Here is a 22186-nt window from a genome sequence, read left to right on the forward strand (position 1 = left end):
ATAGTGGGATTTCTAATAAGCTTCCGGGTTAGAGTCCTGCTCCTTGAAAGCGGCAGCTCTAGCCTTTAGCTCAGTGCGGATGTTACCTGTAATCCATGGCTTCTGGTTGGGGTATGTACGTGCGGTTTCTGTGGGGACGATATCATCGATGCACTTATTGATGAAGCCAATGACTGATATGGTGTACTCCTCAATGCCATAGGAAGAATCCTGGAACATATTCTAGTCTGTGCTAGAAAAACAGTCCTGTAGCTTAGCATCTGCTTCTTCTGACCAATTTTTTATTGATCTAGTCACGGGTGCTTCCTGCTTTAATTTTTGCTTGTAATCAAGAATCAGGAGGATATAATTATGGTCAGATTTGTCAAATGGAGGGTGAGGGAGAGCTTTGTATGCGTCTCTGTGTGTGGAGTAAAGGTGGTCAGAGTTTTTTTCCCTTGGTTGCACATTTAACATGCTGATAGAAATTTGGTAAGACCGATTTAAGTTTCCCTGCATTAATGTCCCCAGCCACTAGGAGCGCCGCCTCTGGGTGAGTGTGTTCCTGTTTGCTAATGGCGGAATATAGCTCATTGAGTGCAGTCTTAGTGCCAGCATCGGTCTGTGGGGGTATGTAGACAGCTACGAAAAATACAGATTAAAACTCTCTAGGAAGATAGTGCAGTCTGCAGCTTATCATGAGATACTCTACCTCAGGTGAGCAAAACCTTGAGACTTCCGTGCACCAGCTGTTGTTTACATATATGCATAGTCCGTAACCCCTTGTCTTACCAGACGCCACTGTTCTATCCTGTTGATACAGCGTATAACCAGCCAGCTGACTCCGTGAAGCATAAGATATTACAGTTTTGAATGTCCCGTTGGTAGTTTAATCTTTGACATAGGTCATCGATTATATTTTCCAAAGATTGCACGTCCGCTAACAGAATGGAAGGCAGTGGGGGTTTATTCGATCAACTACGAATTCTCAGAAGGCAGCCCGCCCTCTGGCCCCTTTTTCTCCGCCTTCTCTTCACGCAAATGACGGGGATCTGTGCCTGTTCCCGGGAAAGCAGTATGTCATTCAGGTCGGGCTAGTCGGACTCGTTAAAGGAAAAAAAGGATTCTGCCAGTTCGTGGTGAGTAGTCGCAGTTCCAATGTCCAGAAGTTATTTTCGGTCATAAGAGACGGTAGTAGCAACATTGTGTACAAAATAATAAAAAAATTAAGTTACAAACAATGCAAAGAAACGAACAAAAACACAATTGGATAGGAACACGTAAAACTTCAGCCTTCTCTGGTGCCGTTTTAGGAATAAGAGTTTTTGGCACCTGCCAACAGCAGGTGCTAATAATCAATTGTTTTATATTTTTTTCCTCCCTCTTTTCCCTAGGGCTTAATTGACTGCCAGGGCATTGGCAGCTGTCACTGAGGGAAAGCAATCTGTTTTGTTTCCCCTGGACATTACTTTAACTTTAGGCATTTTTTGTTGTTGAAGGGCAATAGCTGAAAACATGTTCAGCCAACTCTGAGGCAAGAGGTGCAACTTATTGTTACTGGGGCTTCCTGCCCTGATGGTTTTACATTTTGTGACAAGTGAATCTAAACTAAACTGAAACTGCATATCAACCCACATGAATTACATTGTTACACAGTTATTAGATCAACTTTATGTCAAATGCTATTGACTGTAGAAATATGAGAGAAGCTTACACACTGTTTAAGTATATATTAAAAAGCATGAATGGGTTGATTGAAATGACTCAGAACTTGAACAATAACCCTGCTATTCAAGCTTTCTCATTGATTTCCCTTCTCTTCTCACTCTTGGTTTCACTGTCAGGCGTTAAGCATTCGGTTGATTTTATCTTGCAGTGGTAAACTGCTCAGATCCAGGCTTTGTGGAGAATGCCATTCGTCACCCGCAGCAGCGTTTCCCCGAGAGCTTCAACTATAGAACCAGTGTGATGTATCACTGCAAGAGGGCCTTCTATCTGCTCGGCTCATCACTTCTCACCTGTCAGTCAAACGGCCTCTGGGACAGATCACTTCCTAAGTGCCTTTGTGAGTAATATGCTAGGATTGTCTTGATCAGGGTACAAGAAGTGGCAGAGGTGGAATCTGGGTCCCACTTCGTGTGGTTAGTCACTGTTGGAGAATGATAGAAAGTGTGAAATGTACCATTCTTCTTATAGTGGGGAGAAGAGATGTAATATGGGGATGGTGCAAGGGATTTGTGAAGAATTTATATTGTTAGTGTTTGAAAATAAAGAATATAGAAACATTATGGCTTTGCTGACAATGTCATATGTAGTGTTAATGTTTGTGATAAAAGGTGGGTTGTGGGAGTAGTAGTAGTGGGAGTAGTGGTAGTAGTAGTAGTAGCAGGAGTGGGAGTAGTAGTGGTGGGGTAGTGGTGGTAGTAGTAGTAGTAGTAGTAGTAGTAGTAGTAGTAGTAGTAGTAGTGGTGGTAATAGTAGCAGCAGCAGGAGCGGGAGTAGTACGAGTAGTAGTGGGAGTAGTAGTAGATAAACTAAAATGTAATTGTGGTAGTAGCTAACACTGAAGGCACAAGAACAATGGTGTATATCCATGATCAACTCAGTATTTCTATCAACTGTCCTCTCTGAACCTTTTCTCTCCATTTCGCCTGAAGCTATTTCCTGTGGTGATCCTGGCACACCACCCCAAGCTGTCATGTCAGGCAGGAAGTTCACCAACGGCGGCGTGGTCCATTATACCTGCAGCCAGGGCCGAGCGCTGATTGGGAACGCCACGCGCTACTGTCAGGAGGATGGGCACTGGAGTGGGTCACCACCCTACTGCTCAGGTATTTCCATCAGCATGGGCCTACCACTCTGCCAGCCAGGGGCGACCTGAAGGCTCTAATGGTGCACAGAAATACCACAGATCAACAGGTTTCAGGGATGTCAAACCGAGCTAGAAAAGCTATGGATTTCTGTGGGTTTTTCCTTGTGTGGTAGCTAGAGATGTAAGATGCAAGCACTCTGGGTAGAGCCTTGGTAGCCTTTCATGTTAGTTGAAAGGGAGGGGGAAAAGCCTATTTCCATCTCAGAAAAAAGGCTAGAGTGAATGATATGAGCTGCCAATTGGGACTGCTGTGGTAAGGGATGGCTGGTTATTTGAGTGTTGGATATTTTCTCTCTCCCTCATGAGGCGGTAGTTCCGGGGAGTGCGGTGACCCTGGAATCCCACCTCACGGCTCCAGGCTAGGGGAGAAGTTCCAGCTGAAGAGCCTGCTGCGATTCACCTGTGATGCCGGTTTTTCCCTGAGTGGCTCACCTGAGAGGACCTGCCTCCACAATGGCTCCTGGAGTGGCACCCAGCCAGTCTGTGAAGGTGAGACCCCTGCCATATATACTCAACTACTATACCTGTAGATACGTTATCCACTGTGACAATGACTCCCTTGACTGGGAATGAGCATAATCTGGGCATCATTGAGGGCTGATAAGGCAGTGTCATGGTTCGCCTTGTCGGACTGTTTTAATGATCAGTTCTATTGCAAAAGGAAATATTTTAGATTGTATGGCATTGCACAAATAATTGTTTTCCCAATGCATTTCTATTTTAATGGAAAATCAATGACGAGAACATTGCATGTCTGTGCAATGCAGGGATTTTTTCATAATTAGGATAACAGTAGAACTACTCAAGCATGATATATTATAATAACAGTTAAACCGGCTATTTGACAGATTTACTGGTTGCTATAAATGCTACATTTTCATACTCACTTGTCTGAATTTAGGACTCGTTGATGTATGCAAGGGTTAGAAGTCCTACACAGGCAACCCGCCACCGGTAATGTAGTGTACGATAATGCATTGCTTTAATGCACATTTTCAGAAAGGATTGCTCCATCCAGCACCTATTATAGTCGGCAATTACCTTAATGCTCAGCCATTTTGGGAGGAATTCAAAAGAGGAGAACCCAGGGTTATTTCTGACACTGTTTAATTCATCGGTTGAAAAATGAAGAGGGAACCTTGAGTGAAGCCAGGAGGGATGCTTATTGGCACATTCATATGAAGTATAAAATAAATTATGTACAAAGGCATGCAAATGTGGGTGTACTGAATATCTAAGCTGATCAGGGTTGGGGTCAATTCATAAAGTAAACTTTATTCAAATTCAAATTCCAAATGTTCCTCATTGAAAAGTTTTGAAGATAATTGGAATTGCAATTTCAATGTACTCCCTGAATTTACTGGAATTTAAATAGAATTGATCTATATTTCTAAATAAATCTTAAATGAAGATCGTCTTAAACTGTGTCTCATCGGCGAACAACATTGATTGAGCTTTATATCTCTGTAATCCAACAATCAAATACAAAGAATTAGTAAAAATCAAATGAATTATGACCGTCATTATTATGTATGCTCAACATAACGCATATCGTAGCGTACCTTAAGATTGTGGGTAATTATGGGTTCCTTGTTTTCAGGTTACGTTGTTTCTCATTCCTATGTATGTTTTGGTGTTGAGGTTGTTATGTATTCTTCAGCTCTTAGTTGCTCTGTTGTCTGTTTCTTATTTTAACCCAGTTATCATCAGTGTTGTGTGTTAGATGGGGTCGGATCCCCTATGCTAAGTGTTGGTTGACGTTAGCATTTATTATTTTGCATTACCTAGTAGTTAATGTATCGTTTAGATAAAGATAAATTATTACTAGGCGTGTTTGACTATGCCATTTAGCTCCTAACCCTAAACATAATTAATGTAATACAGATATTTGTTTTGCCCATGTAAGCCTGAGTGGTTAATGGATTGTCTACTATCTGAAATCAGCATGGCACAACCTTCAAAGGGTATTTACCTTTCATCCAAGCTGAAGGAATTCCTCTCTGATACATCTGTCAGAGAACACTATATCTTTTAAAGAAGCCCTGGTGGATTACTCCGTCTCCTTCCACCTTTCTTTCCGTCCTTCATTCCTTCATTCATCGTTTTTATTTTCATCATTAGGTCAGTTTTTGTGCATTTCTATATGTATTATTAATCATAGTTATTCAGTCTTCACGGCAACAGTACAAAGTACAAAGTGAGATAAGCCCGCAGATTGCTTACAGGAGATCAATAACGCTGCATTATTTAGAGGTCATTCATAATTGACGAGGGTTTAACGGTTGCTATAAGGGAGTTGAGACGGATCACTGCTTGGGTGATGCAAAGTGGATGGCGGCACACTATTTCTGTGACACAATAATGCTGTGCCCAGGTACTAAATACAAATTCTCATGCACAGGGGGACCACAACACTGCTGTCACTTGGGAAATAATGACTTTGACAACCACCTAATTGGCAGCACCTGATGTGCTTATCAACAAGGCTCAGCACCTGGACAAGGTTGCTGCTGCCCCCTGGAGGAATGGAGTGTGGAAGGGGTAGTGAGCTGTAGTGTGCTATTTAAACTACCTAACCTATTCCCTAACGGTTGGTAAATACATATGGCCACAGCAGTCTCCCCTAGGGACTTCATTAACTCCTTATTGATCCACTTATTCTCTATATAAAGTGGTTACATTCTTATGGGAAGCTGTACATGGGTATTTGCTTCCTTTAACCTGCTGAGTATCCTGTTGCAGCCTTGAAGTGATATTATGTCTACACAGAGATAATGCTAAACATTCTTATCAAGATGAATGATTACCAGAGTTCACTGCTCTTAAATGCTCAGCTATTGGCTTTTCTATGACTTGAGCTAATGAGTATTCGCTCAATCAACCCTAATTGAGTCATAAATACTCAAAGCTTGCACTGTAGCATAAGCCCCGGATATTCCTGCTGTAATCAAAAGCATTCATTGCATTTTGAGATCAGCATTTGTGTACATTTGCCATTCACTTTAACATGGGGGAAAGTGGAGAGCATATTTCCTCACAACGTATGTCATGCTTTGACTGATCCCTCTATGATTAATGCCCTCGGAAGATTCCCATGCTGCTGGTTCTCCCCTTCTGTAAACAAAGATGAAACTGCTTAAGCGCTATTGAGAGTATTTAAGCAGGCTGTGTGAGTGAAAGCTCTGAAAGCTCTATTCATGTGAGTCGTGTGGTTATTTGTTGTCATATGTCCCCAATGCCTCATTATTTATGGGATGGACTTGTTGTTCCCAATTAATGTAATTGGTTTTTAAAGACGATATCTATCACTGTGTGTACACAGGCAGCCCAATTCTGATTTTCTTTGCAGTAATTGATCTTTTGACCAATTAGATCAGCCTTTAAAAAGATTTGATGTGAAAAGATCTGATGTGATTGGTCAAAAGACCAATTAGTGGAAAAAATATCAGAATTGGGCTGCCTGTGTAAATGCAGCCTTTGAGAGTGAGGAGCCCATTTAATTTATTGTCTAACTTCTAAAATGCCACTCCAAGTCATTGACAAAGGCTGATACATTTCATTAAAAAGCTTTAACTAATTGGATCAAATCAATAAGTATTTCATTTTAATGTCTTGTTTCTGTTAGATTACAATTAAGTTGATCGGGTTTGTCAGCACCTGTAGAATATATTGTACTGAAGAACGATTGGACTTATTATGGGAGTAGATGAATTTGCTCAAAAACAAAGATGTAGCTCAAAAACAAAAATGAGAAATACAAGTTAACTTAGTTATAAAGAGCACAACCTCTTCTTTAACTTCTATGGGCTAGGTGGGACTAAGTGGTACACACTATCAACAGCCAGTGAAATAGCATGGCGCGAAATACAAAACAGCAAAAATCTCATAATTGAATTTTCCCAAACAGTCAACTATTTTACACCATTTTAAAGAGAAATATCTCGTTAATCTAACCACATTGTCCGATTTCAAAAAGGCTTTACGGCGAAAGCATACAATTAGATTATGTTAGGACATAAACTTCACAAGAAAAACCACAGCCATTTTCCAAGCATCAGATGGCACTCATAGGACTTCATGTATGTTTTGCTCGATAAAGTTCATATTTATATCCAAAAACCCCATTTTACATTGGCGCATGATGTTCAGAAAATGTATTCCCACCAAAACCTCCGGTGAATGAGCACATCAATTTACAAAAATACTCATCATAAACGTTGATTAAATTTACAACTGTCACGAAATTCGTCGTGGTGTTGCAGGGAAGACCAAAATGCAGCGGGTATATAGATACTCATTCTTTTAAGGAAAAAATGTGAAGCATCCACAGAACAAAAACAAAACAATAAACAGTACTCACGACTCACACCAGTGTAGCAGGCTCAATAACGCAGTGCTCACAAACAATTCTCCACAAACACACAGAAAAAAAACACCCAACTAATATAGGACTTCCAATCAAAGGCAACACCACACAGCTGCCTTCAATTGGAAGTCCACCCCAATTAACTCTACATAGAAACACCCAACCTAGACAGAACATAGAAAACACAACTTCTTCTGCCACGCCCTGACCAAAACTTATACACCTACTCCACCTGCTGGTCAGGACGTGACAACAACAGTTATTGAAAGAATTATAGATCTACTTCTCCTTAATGCAACTGCTGTGTCAGATTTTACAATAGCTTTACGGAGAAAGCACATTTTTCAATATTCTGAGTACATAGCTCAGCCATCAAAGCAAGCTATACAGATACCCGCCAAGTTCTGGGGTCAACTAAACTCAGAATTAGTATTATAAATATTATCTTACCTTTGCTGATCTTCGTCAGAATGCACTCCCAGGACTCCTACTTCCACAAGAAATGTTATTTTTGTTCGAAATACTCCATATTTATGTCCAAATACCTCCGTTTTGTTTGTGCGTTCAGATCACTATCCAAAGGCATAACGCGGGAGCGTAAATCCAGACACGAAAAGTCAAATAGTTCCATTACCATTCGTAGAAAGATGTCAAACGTTGTTTACAATCAATCCTTAGGGTCTTTCTATTATAAAACGTCGATAATATTCCAGCCGGACAATAGCGTATTCATTACAGAGGAAAAAGAAGGAGCGGTGCGCCAAACGTGCCCACGCAGTAAACAACTCACTGGTCCCAGGCAGTCCACTCATTGACTGAGCTCCTATTTTCTGCCCAGTAACAGGAGAAGGATGAAACATGTTTCTAAAGGCTGTTGACAGCCAATGGAAGCCTTAGGAAGTGCAACGTGACCCCACAGACACTGTAATTTTGATAGGGATTCAAAAGAAGAACTACAATTCTCAGATTTCCCACTTCCTGGTTGGATTTTTCTCAGGTTTTTGCCTGCCATATGAGTTCTGTTATACTCACAGACGTCATTCAAACAGTTTGAGAAACTTCAGAGTGTTTTCTATCCGAATCTACTAATAATATGCAAATATTTGACTCTGGGCTCGAGTATTAGGCAGTTTACTCTGGGCACGCTTTTCATCCGAAAATGAAAATACTGCCCCCTATACCTTAAAAAGTTAATATGACACCACATAGGCCTCCCGAGTGGCGCAGCGGTCTAAGGCACTGCATTGCATTCCGTGGCCGCGAGTCCCATAGGACAGCGCACAATTGGCCCAGCGTCGTCCGGGTTAGGGGAGGGTTTGGCCGGTGGGGCTTCACTTGGCTCATCGCTCTCTAGCGACTCCTTGTGGCGGGCCGTGTGCGGGTCGGCAGGTTGAATGGTGTTTCCTCTGACCCGTTGGTGCGGCTGGCTTCCGGGTTAAGCCGGCGGGTGTTAAGGAGCGCGGTTAGGTGGGTCATGTTTCGGAGGACACATGGGGAGTTGCATGAGACAGCGATGAGACAAAATCGAACATTAGGGAGAAAAAAGGGGGTAAAATATGTCAATAGGAATAACATTAATTTTGTCTTCCATTGTGTAAAGACACTGACAATCAAAAAATTATTAACACTCAACACACCAAAAAAACCTAGCGTATTTAAATTGTAGTAAATTTTACTAAATTACTCGCTCTAAATGTACCAAGTATAACATATCATACTTTAAAAAAAATTACATATAAAAAATGTACACATTTATCCAAAATGTGACCAGAGGACAATGTTCAGAAAGTATTTCAAAACCCACACAAAGTAGGCTATTTGATTTTAAACTATTCTTACTTCTGTAACAATGTAAAAGTTCAAACAATTATTCAGAGACCATTTAAAAATGTAGATAACCTCTCTCAATAAGATTTAGTACCTCCTTGCCTGTTACAATGTAGAACTAGTAGCCTACTTTGACAACAATTCAGTGAATGCAACAAGTATTAGATAGAGACAGATAAATAGACTGTTCAGAGACAATTTTTAAAAGTACACAATTTCCCTAAAAGATTTGTAGGACAAATTCATATTTCACATGGCCACTTTAGTGTTTGCATTTAGCCTGGAATATGTCATGGAACTTCTGGAAGCACGGCCCCATCCTGGAATGTGGCACAAAACACGTAGCGCACCCAAAGAAGGTTTCCACACATCTTCCACTCTTTGGCCTGCGTCCACCCCGGATGCGCACCACACACCCTCTCTTGCGCCCTTCAAACTTCACCTGCTTTCAAATTGTGAGTCCACACACCCTGATGCCACACTCTTGGCTTCCCTCTTCCTGTCATTGTAGCCATATCACAAAGTGAATGCACAAGCTGCATTTTGAATGCCTTCAGGAACCAGTGCCTGCAGTTTCTGAGAAGCGACCTTTGCAGCGTCCCCGACACAATGTACGCATTTATGATGACAATGCTGAGCATTCCCCAAAACACATACTCCCACCATTTTATGCCTGTGCCTCCAACATTGCAATAGTTCCTTAGTTGGTCAAGGTGGTCAACCCTGCCCATTTTATTGTTGTAATCCATTACAAGCTCTGGCACTGATATAAGTTCCTACCACGTTTTAAATACAACTCCAAAACCCCTGCCACAAGGGTGAATGGTGGGACCTAGGGCAGACAATGGAAACGTAGGCTCCCCTCTCATGTGTGCTCTCCCTCTTCCCCTACCTCTTCCTCCTCCTCTCCCCCTGCTTCTTCCTCTCCCTGCTTCTTCCTCTCCCTCCTTCCCTCCCTTTTCCTCCTCCTCTCCCTCTCTATGTTCCTCTCCCTCCACTCTCCTCTCTCCCTCCAATCTCCTCTCGCTCCACTTCACCCTCCACATCTCTATCCCTCTAATCATCTCTAACTTCTCTTCCTCCCTGCCTTTTGCTGCTTAGCCCTGACTCTCCACATCACTTCCCTCGCTTTCATCGAGCTAGAGAAATAGAGTAACAGAGGGAGACCAGACAAGCCCAGACAAATAGGATACAATAGTGGTCAAGAAAATAATCTCTCTCCCTCTCTCTCTGTCTCTCTTTTCCTTTCTCTCTATTTCCTTTTCTCAACCATACACATCACATAACTGCATTTGACACTAGCTAAGTAAGTGAAAGTGAAAAAATATACTAAGAAATATACAGTGCATTCGGAAAGTATTCAGACCCCTTGACTTTTTCCACATATTGTTACGTTACAGCCTTATTCTAAAATTGATTAAATAACATTTTCCCTAATCAATCTACACACAATACCCCATAATGACAAAGCTAAAACAGGTTTTTAGATTTAAAAAACCCCAGATACCTTATGTATATAAGTATTCAGACCCTTTGCTGTGAGACTCAAAATTGAGCTCAGGTACATCCTGTTTCCATTGATCACCTGTGGTAAATTAAACTGATTGGACATTCATTTGAAAGGCACACACCTGTCTATATAAGGTCCCACAGTTAACAGTGCATGTCAGAGCAAAAACCAAGCCATGAGGTTGAAGGAATTGTCCGTATAGATCCGAGACATTATTGTGTCAGGGCACAGATCTGGGGAAGGGTACCAAAAAATGCCTGCAGCATTGAAGGTCCCCAAGAACACAGTGGCCTCCATCATTCTTAAATGGAAGAAGTTTAGAACCACCAAGACTCTTTCTAGAGCTGGCGCCCGGCCAAACTGAGCAATTGGGGGAGAAGGGCCTTGGTCAGGGTTCCTCTGTGGAGTTGGTAGAACCTTCCAGAAGGAAAACCATCTCTGCAGCACTCCACCAATCAAGCCTTTATGCTAGAGTGGCCAGACGGAAGTCACTCCTCAGTAAAAGGCACATGACAGCCCGCTTGGAGTTTGCCAAAAGGCACCTAAAGGACTCTCGGACCATGAGAAACAAGATGTTCTGGTCTGATGACACCAAGATTGAACTCCTTGTCCTGAATATCTGGAAGAAACCTGAATGTCTGGAAGAAACCTGGCACCATCCCTACGGTGAAACATGGTGGTGGCAGCATCATGCTGTGGGGATGTTTTTCAGCGGCAGGGACTGGAAGACTAGTCAGGATCGAAGGAAAGATGAATGGAGCAAAGTACAGAGAGATCCTTGATGAAAACCTGTTCCAGAGCGCACAGGACCTTAGACTGTGCCGAGGGTTCACCTTCAAACAGGACAACGACCCTAAGCACACAGCCCAGACAATGCAGGAGTGGCTTCGGGACAAGTCTCTAAATGTCCTTGAGTGGCCCAGTCAGAGTCTGGACTTCAACCCGATCGTACATCTCTCTCGACCTGAGCGATGCTCCCCATCCAACCTGACAGAGCTTGAGAAGATCTGCAGAGAAGAATGGGAGAAACTCCCCAAATACAGGTGTGCCAAGCTTGTTGCGTCACACCCAAGAAGACTAGAAACGGTAATCGATGCCAAAGGTGCTTCAACAATGTACTGAGTAAAGGGTCTGAATACTTACGTAAATGTGATATTTAAGTTTTTTTTTTATACATTTTCCAAAATGTCTAAAAAACTGTTTTTGCTTCGTCATTATGGGGTACTGTAGCTAGCTCTCCCCGTCTCTCTCTTTTGCTTCTCCTTAATTTAGGAATAAATTAATTTGTTCAAAACTGTTCAACTATTGCCTTTTTCTCACTTTGAGTCAACTACTCATCACATTGTATGCACTGCAGTGCAAGCTTTTTGGTATTTGGTATTTTATCAGGATCCCCATTAGCTGTTGCAAAAGCAGCAGCTACTCTTCCTGGGGTCCACACAAAACATGAAACATGACATAATAGAGAACATTAATAGACAAGAACAGCTCAAGAACAGAACTACATAAAAACATTTTTTAAAGGCACACGTAGCCTACATATCAATGCATAGACGCAAACTTTCTAGGTCAAATACGGGAGAGGCGTTGTGCCTTGAGGTGTTGCTTTATCTGTTTTTTGAAACCAGGTTTGCTGTTTATTTTTAGCACTATGAGATTGAATGGAGTTCCATGCAATAATGGCTCTATATAATACTGTATGCTTTCTTGAATTTGTTCTGGATTTGGGGACTGTGAAAATACCCCTGGTGGCATGTCTGGTGGGCTAAGTGTGTGTGTCAGAGCTGTGTGTAAGATGACTATGTAAACAATTTGGGATTTTCAGCACATTAATGTTTCTTATAAAAAGAAGTGATGCAGTCAGTCTCTCCTCTACTCTTAGCCAAGAGAGACTGGCAGGCATAGTATTTATATCAGCCCACTGATTACAATGAAGAGCAAGACGTGCCACTCTTTTCTGGGCCAGCTGCAGCTTAACTAAGTCTTTCCTTGCAGCACTGGACCACACGATTGGACAATAATCAAGATTAGACAAAACTAGAGCCTGCAGAACTTGCTTTTTGGAGTTTGGTGTCAAAAATGCTATCTTTATTATTTATTATTTATTTATCTCCCCATCTTTACAACCAGTGAATCTATATGTTTTGACCATGACAGTTTACAATCTAAGGTAACGTCAAGTAATTTAGTCTCCTCAACTTCTTCAACAGCCACACCATTCATTACCAGATTACCAGATTCAGATTCATTCTAGAATTTAGGGAATGATTTGTACCAAATACAATGCCCTTCGTTTTAGAGATGTTCAGGACCATTTTATTACTGGCCACCCATTCCAAAACAGACTGCAACTCTTTGTTTAGGGTTTCAGTGACGTCATTAGCTGTGGTTGCTGATGCGTATAGGGTTAGGGTTAAGGTTATATATATTTATATATTTTTAAACAAGGCATGCGTGTCCATGTATGGTGATTGAATCATCACCATACATGGACACGCATGCCTTGTTTAAAAATATTGAAAAGCCAAGAGGGCCTAGAGAGTTGCCCTGCGGTACACCACAGTTTACATGTTTGACAGTAGAGAAGCTTCCATTATAGAGAACCCTTTGAGTTATATTAGATAGATAGCGCTGAATCCACGATATTGCAGAGGTTGAAAAGCCATAACACATATGTTTTTTCAACAAAAGGTTATGGTCAATAATATCAAAGGCTGCACTGAAATCAGTACAGCTCCCACAATCTTCAATTTCTTTCAACCAATCATCAGCCATTTGTGTCAGTGCAGTACATGTTTGAGTGCCCTTCTCTATAAGCATGCTGAAAGTCTTTTGATAATTTGTTTACAGAGAAATAGCATTGTATTTGGTCAAACACAATAGTTTCCAACAGTTTGCTAAGAGCTGGCAATAAGCTTATAGGTCTGCTGTTAGAACCAGTAAAGGCCGCTTTATCACTCTTGGGTAGTGGAATTACTTTGGATTCCCTCCAGGCCTGAGGACAAAGACTTTCCTCTAGGCTCAGATTAAATATATGACAGATAGGAGTGAGTCAGCTACCATCCTCAGTAGCTTTCCATCTAAGTTGTCAATGCCAGGAGGTTTGTCATTATTGATCGATAACAATAATTTTTCCACCTCTCCCACACTAACTTTACAAAATGCTTTTCTTTCATTCTTTTTTTTATGCATGAATACGATGACTCACTGTTCATTGTTGGCATTTCCTGCCTATGTTTTCCCACTTTGCCAATTAAGTAATCATTAAAATAATTGGCAACATCAAATGGTTTTGTGATGAATAAGCCATCTGATTCGATGAAAGGTTCAGTTGAATTTGTGTTTCTGCCCATAATTTCATTTAAAGTACTCCAAAGTTTTTATCCATCATTCTTTATATCATTGATCTTGGCTTCATAATACATTTTTTTTTATTTTTGTTGAGTTTAGTCACATAAGTCAGCCAGTCAGATGTGCAGGCAGATTTATTAGCCACTCCTTTTGCTCTCTGTTTACATCACATATATTATCAAGCATTTCATACATATTATATAGATACTGTTTGCACTTGGTGAACTATAGCAACACCCCAAAAGTCAAATGACAGCATACCCTGTTTCTGGTTTCTGGTTGATGACAACAGCCGCATGAATACAACAACAGGTTGTTTGCAAGTTAATTTTGCGATATTGACACTGATATTATTGTTAGAAAAACAAGGCCGTTCGCGACCGCTATAGTAATTTAAGGAAAGGCAGTTGACGACCGCTATGGGTTCTAAAGCGTTAATGATAACAATTAATGTAGGGTTTATTTACCTTAAATTTATCTCAAAGTATTTTCCCAATATTTTTTTATGTTTACCTATTGATGTTTTTTCAGCGGTTTCCTGTGGGAATCCAGGTACGCCTGCCTACGGGAAGATTGTCTTCAGTGATGGAATACTGTTTTCAAGCTCCGTGGCATATGCTTGCTGGGAAGGATATAAGACTTCAGGCCTCACCACTCGCCACTGCACCACCAATGGCACTTGGACCGGCTCGGCCCCAGACTGCACAGGTACTGTACTCAGTGGCGATATTAGCATGTAAATCTTGGTGGGGCAAACAAAAAATATATTGTTTTATGCAGGCCAGCAAAGCCTACACATCACAACACAACACTAAACAATACATTAATTGCACTATAATGGTGATAAACGGTGCACACAAACTGTTAGGGCCTACATAAAGCTGTCCCAACAGCAGAGTCCAAACAGCAGTCCCAACACCTTACCACTGCTACACCTGGCTATCAGCAGAGCCTTGTCTGGCAGCGAAACAGTTCATTCAGCCTCATTTACTACCTTTTTTAAAAAAACATAGCTGATATGGCTGACTTGCTTAAACAAATGTGGTTTCTACTGACAATTGAGATGTACAAACTATGGCATAAGGGAACAACAAGCGGATAAGAGGCAATCCGTAATTTCGATTAAGACATTATTGAGCAGTCGTAGTCAATATAACTATGTGTTCAGCACTTTTGAAATGTACAGCGACAGAATTCAGAACATGGGCCGTTCTCCCTGTACAACAAGTCAGAAATTAGGATAAATAAAGGTGGCATAAAAGCAGACAATGAAAGCTCTTACAATATTAAATTATTACATTTCTCTAAAACAGGCTATAGGCTACATGTGCACCATCATGTCAGAACAGTAGGCTAAGTTATGAGGGAGGAAAGGAACCAAATGATTAGGGTGAGGCACATGTGTTACTAACAGCTTACTACACAACATTCACTTAATATTACTTTCTTGGCTACACTATACATATCTCCCTGGCATATTACATAATTTATGCAGCAGCATACAATACATTTTTGGACTCAGCTTGTTGTGGAAGGTGGCACGGAGGTCCTTCTTGTGGGCCAAAATCCCAACCCTGAATTCTGAGTTGGATGACCATTCAACATTTTTTTCCGTATTTTCCCAGTCTGACATAGTTTTTTCCCAGTTGTCTTGAACTCACTGAAGTCTTAGATTTCCCAGTTCCAAGTTTTTAGTTGTTTTGAACGCGTCAGAAATGCTGGATTGACAGCATGGCCAAAGTATTCAAACTGGCATTACCCTCTTTTTCGTGATATCCAATTGGTAGTTACGATCTTGTCTCATCGCTGCAACTCTCCTACGGACTCGACGAAGGTCGTGAGCCAAGCCACACTGCTTCTTGACACACTGCTCGCTAAACCCGGAAGCCAGCTGCACCAATGTGTTAGAGGAAACACTGTCGACCTGATGACTGAAGTCAGCTTGCTAGAGCACGATGAGACAAGGACATCCTGGCCGGCCAAAACCTCCCCTAACCCGGGCGAAACACTGAGCAAATTGTGCGCCACCTCATGCGTCTCCCGGTCACAGCCGGCTGTGACACAGCCTGGGATCGAACCCGGGGCTGCAGTGGCGCCTTAGCACTCATTTCTGAATTTGCGATTTCCAACTTGTTGTGTAATGTTTATGGCCGATGAGCACTGATACATTTTCACTAGAATTTCTCTTCATGTGACAAGGGTTGAAAAGGATTTGCCAGTAGGTTGTAGACTTGATGCATGATGAGGACTGCTTGTCTAGCTTGCTAGCTAAGATTATGAAAGTATTGACATGATTAGTCCAATCAAAGCTACGGTAGATATAACTTGATTTGATGTCCGTTTTATCTTTGGCAAATGACCTCGAGCCTTCTTGGATAGGCACTTGAGTTTTCGAGCTCTACCTGTAGATTTTGCTGTGATGTAGTGTCTTCATCAGTGACAGAACACTGAGCCAATCAGAGAATATTACCAACCCGTACGCTCGGGCTCTGCCCCACCTCCCCAGAATGACGCGTTGCCACTGACTGTACTATAGGAGCACTACAGTGGACTCGTCTAACACACATCTTGTGTTCATTCAATCTAGACAATGAGACGTGGCCACAATGCACCTAATCCTACATGCCACTCTGTGCCTTTGATTATGCTTGTACAGTACTGTCTATGACTATTTGACCAATTCAACAGTGATCAGCTGTGGAGATCCAGGTCCTGTTGCCAATGGGATTTACATAGGGAATGAGTTTACCTTCAACAAGACTGTTCAGTACCACTGTAACCCAGGCCACGTCATGGATACTGTCGGTACGTCTGTGCTCCTCTGCACCAAGGACGGGTCTTGGAACCAAACCAAGTCTAACTGTAAAGGTAATTCAACTTTGGTTATGACTCAATAATACTTGCCGTTGGCTTACAAAGAAACAAACATTACTTTACTTATGGCTGAGATGAGAAGGTGCAACCAGAGAAATATAGTACAGATATCACAACAACACCCCAGAATTTCAAGCACTCAGAGATCAAAAGATTTCAAAAGTTTTTTGATCCTTTTTGGAGTAGTTTCTCTACCTTTTTGGCACAGCAAGCAAAATTATTGACTTGCACAGACTGAAGGGATGTTATCCATGAAATGTGTAAGCTCTGTGCTATCAGATGTCAGACTTCAAACGTGTGGAGAAAACAATGTATCCAGTTAGTGGTGCAATGCAGGCAAGCATAGAGCAGGGAAGTCTCCTCCTGAGCAGATTGACAGGCAGAGAATGAATGTGTGCACTTCACATATAATTTCCCAGAGTAGTACTTTAGCAAAGCAATTGCAATCCTGTGGGTGAATACTGTTTAATATGCCAGAAGTTCCTGTTTTAGAATTGTAATATTTTATCGTCTCAGCGGGAGTGTTAAGAAATTACAGTTCATGCAATACCCTGCATATAATCAAAAACAGATACACTTCCCATAACGGATATGTATTGTGATTAAAGGGACGACTACTTCCCAATGAATTACATTACTTGCCATTAATAGGCAAGTGAAAACACTTTCTCTCTGTTGGAGAACGGATATGATAATCAAATAGGATATGAACCGTTGTAAATCATCCATTCCCTTCTATTACATCAATAGATATGTTTAGAAAATTGAGTACTTACAGTACTTACTCACTCAAAATATTGATATTGTTTTTCCCCCACATCAGTGATCATGTGTGGCCATCCTCCGGCTGTTCGCAATGGGAAGGTTGAGGGATCAGACTTGCAGTGGGGCTCCAGTGTCACCTATAGCTGCTTCGATGGGTACCAGCTATCAAGCCCTGGAATCGTCTCATGTGAGGGGAACGGCACATGGCGAGGGGAGATCCCTCATTGTCTTCGTAAGTTGAAATTCAAGTTATTTTAAGACTGAACCTGAGCACTTGATCTAATCTTTGGTGCAATGGCAGTGTGCTCAAAGCTTAGCTATTTGCCTGTTGCTGGTTTTTGTAAAAAATGTAATTCTATAGTAGACACATCAAACTAATGAAAGCGGTGCCTTTCAAATGAAATGTGCCGTACCTGGCCTACTTATCCTTCCTATAGCCCTGTTAAAGTTGTGCTGCTGGGGAGTGCATGACCAGACTAAACCCTCTGTGAAATGTCAGATTTGACAGATTGGGAAACTGTTGTGACAGATGCAAACATTTTATAAATTGATCCCTCAAGTATCCGCAGCTAAGTCTGCCCATTACATGAGCATTACAAGGTGCATGGATGGAGTCTGCTGCTGCAGCCTGCAGGCCCTTGATCATAAGCTCCTGACACAGTGTCAGAAGTAGAGCCAGAATGTTGAGAAATTCTATGCACAGAGTGAGTTTTCATCTAAAGTCTGCAGGAGAGCACACTCTGTAAAATAAACTTATCATGCTGTGGGTCTGAAACAGGTCTGAGTGACTTCTGCCACTAAACTCTTTGTGGAACATTTAAGTGAGGCATTTCGCAAACATGAAGGACCTATTATGAAAAAGCAACTTGAAACCATTGTATTGTCCATTATAAAGAGCAGGACTAGTTCACACTTTTTACACTCACCTACATTATATCAGGGGTTCCCAAACTTTTTCACTCAAGGCCCCCTTCCAGCATTGTGGAACATCCCACCCCTCTTGTTGGTGGAGTCAACATTTTACAGGTTTTAAACTTATTTCCTGTAATTCTACACATTTTGTCATGGGGTGCAGATAACATTTTGTCGTTTTAAAGCTAATTTCCTTGCAATTCTATACATTTTTCTATTCCTAATGTCGATTCATGTGATATTTCAGTGACTCAAACATTACAACAAAATCTATGGGCTAAAAAAATCTTAACTGACATGGGCTAGTTGATCTGGACATTTCTGACAAGTTATAAATACAGAGCCTTTCGAAAGTATTCAAACCTCTTGACTTTTTCCACGTTTTGTTAGGTTACAGCCTTATTCTAAAATGTATTAAATTGTTTTTTTCCTCATCAATCTACACACAATACTCCATAATGACAAAGCAAAAACAGGTTTTTAGACATTTTTACGAAAATGTATTAAAAATAAAAAACTGATATGACATTTACGTAATTATTCAGACCCTTTACTCAGTACTTTGTTGAAGCACCTTTGGAAGAGATTACAGCCTCGAGTCTTCTTGGGTGTGACGCAACAAGCTTGGTACACCTGTATTTGGGGAGTTTTTCCCCATTCTTCTCTGCAGATCTTCTCAAGCTCTGTCAGGTTGGATAGGGACGTTGCTGCACAGCTATTTTCAGGTCTCTCCAGAGATGTTCGACCGGGTTCAAGTCCAGGCTCTGGCTGGGTCACTCAAGTACATTCAGAGACTTGTCCCGAAGCCACTCCTGCGTTGTCTTGGCTGTGTGCTTAGGGTTGTTGTCCTGTTGGAAGGTTAACTTTCACCACAGTCTGAGGTCCTGAGTGCTCTGGAGCAGGTTTTCATCAAGGATCTCTCTGTACTTTTCTCTGTTCATCTTTGCCTCGATCCTGACTAGTCTCTCAGTCCCTACCGCTGAAAAACATCCCCACAGCATGATGCTGCCATGTCCTCCAGACATGACGACTGGCATTAAGGCCAAAAAGTTCAATCTTGGTTTTATCAGACTAGAGAATCTTCTTTCTCATGGTCTGAGAGTCTTTTGGTGCCTTTTGGCAAACTCCAAGCGGCCTGTCATGTGCCTTTTACTGAGGAGTGGCTTCCATCTGGCCACTCTACAATAAATGCCTGATTGGTGGAGTGCTGCAGAGATGGTTGTCCTTCTGGAAGGTTCTCCCATCTCCACAGAGGAACTCTAGAAGACTGTCAGAGTGTGGGACTTTATATAGATAGGTGTGCGCCCTTCCAAATCATGTCCAATCAATTTAATTCTAAACATGTGAACTCCAATCAAGTTGTGGAAACATCTCAAGGATGATCAATGGAAACAGGATGCACCTGAGCTCAATTTCGAGTCTCCTAGCAAAGGGTCTGATTACTTCAAATCTAATTTTATTGGTCACATACTCATTGTTAGCAGATGTTAATGTGAGTGTAGCGAAATGCTTGTGCTTCTAGTTCCGACCATGCAGTAATATCTAACAAGTAATCTAACAATTTCACAACAACAAAGGAATGAATAAGAATATGTACATATAAATATATGGATGAGCGATGGCCGAATGGCATAGGCAAGATGCAGTAGATGGTATAGAGTACAGTATATACATATGAGATGAGTAATGTAGGGTATGTAAAAATTATATAAAGTGGCATTGTTTAAAGTGACTAGTGATACATTTATTACATCCAATTTTTTATTATTAAAGTGGCCAGAGATTTGAGTCAGTATGTTGGCAGCAGCCACTCCATGTTAGTGATGGCTGTTTAACAGTCTGATGGTCTTGCGATAGAAACTTTCCACCTTCTCCACTACTGTCCTGTCGATGTGGATAGAGGGGTGCTCCCTCTGCTGTTTCCTGAAGTCCACGATCATCTCCTTTGTTTTGTTGACGTTGAGTGTGAGGTTATTTTCCTGACACCACACTCCGAGGGCCCTCACCTCCTCGCAAGGTCGTCTTGTCGTTGTTGATAATCAAGCCTACCACTGTAGTGTCGTCTGCAAACTTAATGATTGAGTTGGAGGCGTGCATGGCCACGCAGTCATAGGTGAACAGGGAGTACAGGAGAGGGCTGAGAACGTACCCTTGTGAGGCCCCAGTGTTGAGGATCAGCGGGGTGGAGATGTTGTTTCCTACCCTCACCACCTGGGGGCGTCCCGTCAGAAAGTCCAGGACCCAGTTGCACAGGGTGGTCTCAAGCTTAATGACGAGTTTGGAGGGTACTATGGTGTTAAATGCTGAGCTGTAGTCGATGAACAGAATTCTTACATAGGTAATCCTCTTGTCCAGAGGGGTTAGGGCAGTGTGCAGTGTGATTTCGATTGCGTTGTCTGTGGACCTATTGGGGTGGTCAGCAAATTGGAGTGGGTCTCGGCTGTCAGGTAGGGTGGGGGTGATATGATCCTTGAATAGTCTCTCAAAGCACTTCATGATAACGGAAGTGAGTGCTATGGGGCGATAGTCATTTAGCTTAGTTACCTTAGCTTTCTTGGGAACAGAAACAATGGTGGCCCTCTTGAAGCTTGTGGTGTAAATAAGGTATTTCTGTTTTTCTTTTTTATAAATTAGCAAAAAATTCTAAAAACCTTTTTTCGCTTTTTCATTATGGGGTATTGTGTTTTAAAAAAAAATCTATTTTAGAATAAGACACTAACGTAAGTCAATGGGTCTGAATACTTTCCGAAGGCGGTGTAGCAACTTCTTATGGCTTGAATCCTGTTAGCGGGATCGATATGACAACAGCCAGTGAAAGTGCAGGGCGCCAAATTCAAAACAACAAAAATCTCATAATTAAAATTCCTCAAACATACAAGTATTATACACCATTTTAAAGCTTTACTTCTTGTTAATCCAGCCACAGTGTCTGATTTCAAAAAGGCTTTACGGCGAAAGCAAACCATATGATTATGTTAGGTCAGCGCCTTTACACAAAAAAACAGCCATTTTCCAGCCAAAGAGAGGAGTCACAAAAAGCAGAAATAGAGATAAAATTAATCACTAACCTTTTATGATCTTCATCAGATGACACTCATATGACTTCATGTTACACAATACATGTATGTTTTGTTCAATAAAGTTCATATTTATATCCAAAAATCTCAGTTTACATTGGCGCGTTACACTCAGTAATGTTTTGCTTCCAAAACATCCGGTGATTTTGCAGAGAGCCACATCAATTTATAGAAATACTCATCATAAATGTTGATGAAAATACAAGTGTTATGCATAGGATTATAGATACACTTCTCCTTAATGCAACCGCTGTGTCAGATTTAAAAAAAGCTTTACCGAAAAAGCACACCATGCAATAATCTGAGTACGGCGCTCAGACACAAAAACATGCCATACAATATATCCGCCATGTTGGAGTCAACAATAGCATTATAAATATTCACTTACCTTTGATGATCTTCATCAGAATGCACTCCCAGGAATCCCAGTTCAACAATAAATGTTTGTTTTGTTTGATAAAGTCCATCCTTTATGTCCAAATACCTCCTTTTTGTTCGCGCCTTCAGTTCACAAATCCAAATTCACGATGCGCAGGTCAGACAAACTCAAAAAATCCCATTACAGTTCGTAGAAACATGTCAAACAATGTATACAATCAATCTTTAGGATGTTTTTATCATAAATCTGCAATAAAGTTTTAACCGGAGATATC

The 22186-nt window shown here is 41.3% G+C and overlaps 1 protein-coding gene across 1 annotated transcript in view; it reads left to right on the forward strand.

Annotated features, from left to right (window-relative positions):
• The window catches only part of LOC106612532 (CUB and sushi domain-containing protein 1), a 556683-nt gene that overhangs the window by 525234 nt on the left and 9263 nt on the right, over positions 1-22186 (forward strand). The window contains exons 55-60 of the mRNA XM_014213739.2: positions 1856-2044; positions 2637-2810; positions 3158-3340; positions 14437-14613; positions 16594-16773; positions 17603-17776. Coding sequence (XP_014069214.2) covers positions 1856-2044; positions 2637-2810; positions 3158-3340; positions 14437-14613; positions 16594-16773; positions 17603-17776 — 1077 coding nt within the window. The remainder of the gene's footprint in view (positions 1-1855; positions 2045-2636; positions 2811-3157; positions 3341-14436; positions 14614-16593; positions 16774-17602; positions 17777-22186) is intronic.

The sequence above is a fragment of the Salmo salar genome, chromosome ssa01, assembly GCF_905237065.1.
Source record: "Salmo salar chromosome ssa01, Ssal_v3.1, whole genome shotgun sequence".
Lineage (NCBI taxonomy): Eukaryota > Metazoa > Chordata > Actinopteri > Salmoniformes > Salmonidae > Salmo > Salmo salar.